This window comes from Cyanistes caeruleus, unplaced genomic scaffold (assembly GCF_971803275.1).
Source record: "Cyanistes caeruleus unplaced genomic scaffold, bCyaCae1.hap1.1 HAP1_SUPER_30, whole genome shotgun sequence".
NCBI lineage: Eukaryota > Metazoa > Chordata > Aves > Passeriformes > Paridae > Cyanistes > Cyanistes caeruleus.
In genome coordinates, this window is record NW_028256295.1 from 1,286,129 (window position 1) to 1,291,714 (window position 5,586).

General features: G+C 53.2%; 1 protein-coding gene across 1 annotated transcript; it reads right to left on the reverse strand.

Annotated features, from left to right (window-relative positions):
- Positions 1 to 322: 322 nt before the first annotated feature.
- Positions 323 to 4,329, reverse strand: LOC147645256 (uncharacterized). The gene is made up of 3 exons (XM_086874842.1): positions 4,275 to 4,329; positions 2,575 to 2,656; positions 323 to 2,388 (listed from the first exon to the last, which is right to left on the reverse strand). The coding sequence occupies exons 2-3, from the start codon at positions 2,627 to 2,629 to the stop codon at positions 1,409 to 1,411; spliced, it is 1,035 nt and encodes a 344-aa protein (XP_086730968.1). The 5' UTR covers positions 2,630 to 2,656; positions 4,275 to 4,329; the 3' UTR covers positions 323 to 1,408.
- Between the last annotated feature and the right edge of the window lie 1,257 nt (positions 4,330 to 5,586).

Genomic DNA, 5,586 nt, shown 5'->3' on the forward strand with positions numbered 1-5,586 from the left:
TCAAAAGTCCCAGATCCTCCCAAGACTAAAAAATTTCCCACAAAACTCCAAATTTTCCCAAAAATCCCAAATTTTCCCCCCAAAATTCTCCCCACCCCCTAAATTTTTCCCCAAAACCCCCAAATTTCCCCCCCAAAACCCCAAATCCTCCCCCTAAAAAAACAGAAGTTCTCCCCAAAACACCAAATTTCCCCCCCAAACCCCCAAATTCCCCCCAGTTTCCCAAATTCCACCCCAAAACTCAGGAGATCCCCTGCAAAAAACCAGTGACCAAGAAGCCCCCCAAAATTGCAACTCCCTTCCTCAAAAATCACCAAAAAGCTGAGAACATAAATTTTTTATTTCACATTTTTCGCACTTTGGGTAGGGGGGGAAACCCCAGATTTCCTGGGATTTTTCCCGTTTTTTTGGGGATGGGAGTGCCCCCAACTTTTCCAGCACCCTTGGCGACACCTCTCCAAAATTCCTGCCCCAGTCCCCCCAAATTAAATGCACATAAATAAAAAGAGGGGAAAAAAAGGGAAAAAAGGTAAAAATAAAAAAAAAAAAAGAAAAAAAAGACCACCCCCACCCCATTTTGGGGAAAGGGGGACAGAGGAAAAATTGAGGGAGGGGGTGATTCCCCCCAAAGAAATTGAGGGACCCCTCAAAAAAATTGTGGGAACCTTCTCCAAAAAAAAGCCCACTTTGAAGAATGCCAAAGCCACCAAAAAATAGAAAAAAAAACCCAACAAAAAACCAAAAAACAAAAAAGGATAAAATTTGGGGGAGAACCCCCAAAAAATGTGACAAAAATGGGGGAACCCCTCCTTGAATCCAAATAATTTTTTAATTTTTTTTTTTTCCCAAAAGCAGCAGGTTCTTGGGAGTGGCAGGGGAGGAGAGACCCCCTCCAAATTCCTGGGGCTTTCCCTGAGATCCAGCCGAGGCACCTGGTCCTGGAGCGGGACAAAAAGGGCATTTTAAGGAAATTAAAGGAATTTTGGGGGACTTGGGTGAATTTTAGGGAATTTTGGGGGGCTCTGGGGGCAGGTCTCAATTTTGTGGGGTCTTGCATTCCGGGGCCGCAACATCATGTCCACGGAGGCCACATTTACCAGGAACCAGTCGGGGACACCAACGAGATGGGATTCTGCTCAGGAAACCATTTATTCAGCTCAGGAACAAACTCAGATCCAGAGACAGCCCCAAACAGAGGCAGGGAGATGGGGTTTGAGAACCAGGGTGGAGTTCAAGGTCAGGGACCACTGGGAACACAGCAAGGGAAAAACCCCAGGGGCCCAAACCCAATCAGAAATCCCTGGGCTGTCACCTCACGAGGGGTCCAGGGTGGAGTTTCTTCCTGGGCTCGCAGGGCCCAAGCTTCGAGGCAGAGGCTTCCCTTACCAGTGCCTCTGTTGCTGTTGGGTCAAGTTAGAGATCTGGGTGAAGCTCTTCCCACACTGGGGACACTTGTAGGGCCATCTCCAGCGTGGATGCGCCGGTGCCTGACAAGGGTGGAGTTGTACTTGAACCCCTTCCTGCAGTCAGGGCAGCGGAAGGGCCTCTCATCCGTGTGAATCCACTGGTGCCTGAGGAGATGGGAGCTGGTCTGAAACCTCTTCCTGCATTCAGGACACTGGTAGGGCCTCTCCCCAGTGTGGATCATCTGGTGGATGGTCAGTTGGGACCTCTGGCTGAAACCCTTCCCACATTCCCCACACTCATAGGGCCGTTCCCCAGTGTGGGTCCTCTGGTGGATGGTCAGGTAGGAGCTGTGGCTGAAGCTCTTCCCACATTCCCCACACTCATAGGGCCTCTCCCCAGTGTGGATGCGCCGGTGCCCGATGAGGTGGGAGTTTCGCTTGAAGCCCTCCCCACAGTCAGGGCAGCGGAAGGGCCTCTCATCAGTGTGAATCTGCTGGTGCCTGAGGAGATCAGAGCTGCTCTGAAACCTCTTCCCACACTCGGGACACTCGTAGGGCCTCTCCCCAGTGTGGATGCGCTGGTGGATGATGAGTTCGGAGTTGCAGCTGAAGCCCTTCCCACATTCCCCACACTCGTAGGCCCATTCCCCAGTGTGGATCATCTGGTGGCGGATCAGGCTGTTGCTGTGGCTGAAGCTCTTCCCACACTCCAAGCACTTGTAGGGCTTCTCCCCATCCTGAGGCTGCTCATGGACCACCAGCTCAGAGCCCTGGCTGGATCTCTGGCCGCCTTCCCGGCACAGGGTGGGTCTTTCCTCCTCAGAGCACCCTGGGATGGGTTTGGAGCCCCTCCTCCTGCGGGACCTCTGGGGATTTTCCTCCCTGTTGGAGTCCTGCACCGTGGAGCCACTCAAAACGTCCTCTTCCACGAGGTTCTGCCGTGGGGATTTGTCCTCCCTGGTCTCCATCCTCAGCTCCTTGTCTGGGGGAGGAAGGACAAGGAGAGGATGGGATTTGCCTCCGTGCCAGAGGGAAGGGGAAGGAGATCCCCCCAGTGCGTCCCCGGCAGGACGGCGTCGGCAGCGGGGTTGTCCTGCAGCCGGGGGCCAGGCTGGGCTGGGAGATGGAGCAGGAGAGAGGGGGAAAGGGGCACTGACTTCCTCCTCACCTGCCCGGGTGTCCTGGGGCATCTTCCTCTTCCTCACAGCAGCCTCCTTCTCCATCTGGCCAAGGTTTGGGAATGGGAAATCCTGGTTTGGGGAAGAATACAATGCACAAGAACCTTGGGTTAGATTCCTTCTGCCCAAGTCCATCTCTAGAAGTCACCGGACATCTGGAGTCCATAAAAAACCTCCCAGTCAGCCCTGAAAATGCCTCCAAGGAGTTCCCCATCTCTGGTCTTTCCTCTTTGGTGTTCAGGGGTTCCCCCCTGTCCCACCTGCTGGGCTTCACTCTTGTACTTGGGGTCCGCCATCCACTCGGTCCCTGCCCTCCTCGGGCTGCTGGGTTTCCCAGGGATCCGAAAATTTTCCCCATATTCACCTCAACACTAAGAGATGGGGAGGGGGGGGTTGGGGTTCCAGTGTCGCTTCTCCTTTTATTCTCTGCTTCAGGGTGCAGGGGGTCAAAGGACTCCCCTCTGCTGCTCTCCAGGCTGTTGAGGGTTCCATGAATCGTGGTGATCCCCCTCTCTGGGATCCCCACTTTGGGGTCCTGTGGGTCACAGAGCTCTGCTCCTCCAGGCTGCCTCTGCCAGCAGCTGCCACTGGGAACCCCCAATGTTGCCCCAATGGGCATTTTCCGCTCAGCTTTGGAACTATTAATTCTCCAAACATCCCCCCAAAAAAACTCAACCCAGGGTCCTCCCTAGATATCTGGGCCAAGCTCCCCCTCCCCAGTCACCTCTAGGATGGGGGTGTGAATTCAGGGAGTGCTCAACCTCATGGTTCCTTCTCCTTTCCCTGATTCTCCTTTGTCCCTCCTCTTCCTCTTACTCCTCTTCCATCCCTCCTCCTCCTCCTCCGTAACACCAGCTCCATCTGCTACTTCCATCCCTTCTCACTCTCCTTCATCCCTCCTCTTCCATCCCTCCTCCTCCTCCCCCAGGAGCAGTGACACCCTCAGTGCCCCGTTCCCAAACCCCTCACAGCCCACGGCAGGAGCGGGGATGGAGCCGGGACAGGTCGGGATGGGCAGCGCGGGGCTCTCCGCTGCTCCCACCCGCTGGGGACGGGGGGAACCCGGCCCGGGGAAAAGGAGAGGGAAACTGGGAAAATTGGGGGCTGCAGATCCAACCTGGGGCTGGCTGGGGACCCTGGCTGGGGACTGCCAGCCCTTGGGGCTCCTCTGGGGAGATGTGGGAGGGGGGAACACAGAGAGCGCTGGGGGATCCAAGGAGTGGCAGCACTGGCAGGGACTGGTTTATACTGGGATCATCCTGGCAGTGGCTGAGATTGCACTGGCTGTGTACTGACATCATACTGGGATCAGACTGGGATCAGACTGGCAGTGAGTAGGAGTCTCCAGGGGGCAACTGAGACCAGGTTGTGAGGAACTGGGAATATGCCCTGCACTCCCCAGAACCCCGGGATCGCCCCCCATAGGTCCCATGTGTCCCCCAGACCCTTCAGGATCCCCGACTGCCCCCTCAGCGCCCGTTCGAGGCCCCCCAAAGCGTTCCTGGATCCCTGAATGCTCCCGACCCCACAGATGCCCCTTCCAGCCACTGCTGGGAATTCATCTCCCATCATCCCACAACACAGTTCCGCGCCCAAACCTCCTGCCGTGCCCCGAGACCTAAAGAGCCCGGTCACAGCTCCGCAGGTTCCCCCCAAGTGCTCCCGAGCCGTGTACATTCGCCCAGAGCACCTGCAGCTCGGACGCAGAAGTCTTCTCCAAGCGCTTCCCCACACCGCCGAACGCGCCTTCCGAGCCGCTTCCGGGACTACAGCTCCCATCATGCTCCGCGGCACCCATAGAGCGCTATTCCGGGCGGGACTTCATCTCCCGTCATGCCCCGCGCCGTACCGGAACCCATTGAAGCTGCGCCTATAACTCCCGTGATGCTCCGCGGCCCATGAAGCCTCATTATACCGGCGCCTACAACTCCCATCATCCCCCGCGACCCAGAGATTCCCTGTCACAGCCCCCCAAGTGCCCGCCCGGACCCCGAAGGGCCCCCAGATTCCCCTCCCTGACCTCCAAGTGCCCCCCTGGACCCCCAAGTGCTCCCCCGAACCCCGAATTGTCTCACAGAATCCCTAAATGCCGCTCCAAGTGCCCTCCCGGCTCCCCATGTGTCCTCCAGACCCCCAAGTTCTCTCTAAGTTCTGTCCCCCGACCCAAAACTGCCCCAAATGTTCCTCAGAAAAGTCCCCATGGACCCCAAAGTGGCCCCTTTTACCTGTCTGAGAAAATGATAAAAATGATGATCAAAGGACTAAAAATATGTGTAATTAGCATAAAGAGGGAGAAATAGTGGTCAATTAATTAATGAAGGGAATTGTGGTACTTGGAACCAAGGACCGATAATGTTTTTAGTTGCGCAAAATGTATCAATTCTTTTATATAAATATAAAAATTAGGTTATAAAAATTCAGAATAATAGTATTATAAACTTAAAAAATTATTTTTATTAATTAATTAGATTTTAATTATAAAGAAAAATTATAATGAGAAATGTTTTCAATGTTTTGGGATGTCAGTCCCAGGTGGGCGATGTCAGACATGCTGAGGCTCAGGGTGAGGAGCAGGTTGTCCAAACAGGGGCAGCCCACAAGGGGCTCATTCTTCTCCCTGACCAGACCTCCTCAGGAGACATTCAGCATCAGGATTGTAAAGAGTAAATCGTGACCTCCTGATCAGTACACAAAGATGTTTTACAGTTTGAACAGTAGGATGTTGTCACCGTAAGGGGCCTTCTTTGTTAATATAGCTCATGTTGTGTCATGTTTGGTAAATACCAATGTTGTTGTAACAGCCTTCTTTGTTAAAATATTGTTATAAATGAAATTAGAATTTTGACAACTAGGTCCCTTGGGTTAACGGCAGTTTAATTAAAAATGAATACAATTTACTAAATTGAATAGTAATGTCGTATAAAAGAATACAGTTTAGTAAAATACTACAGTCTAATAAAAATTAAAATGTATATATATATAATCTGCTAGTAATTAAGTAT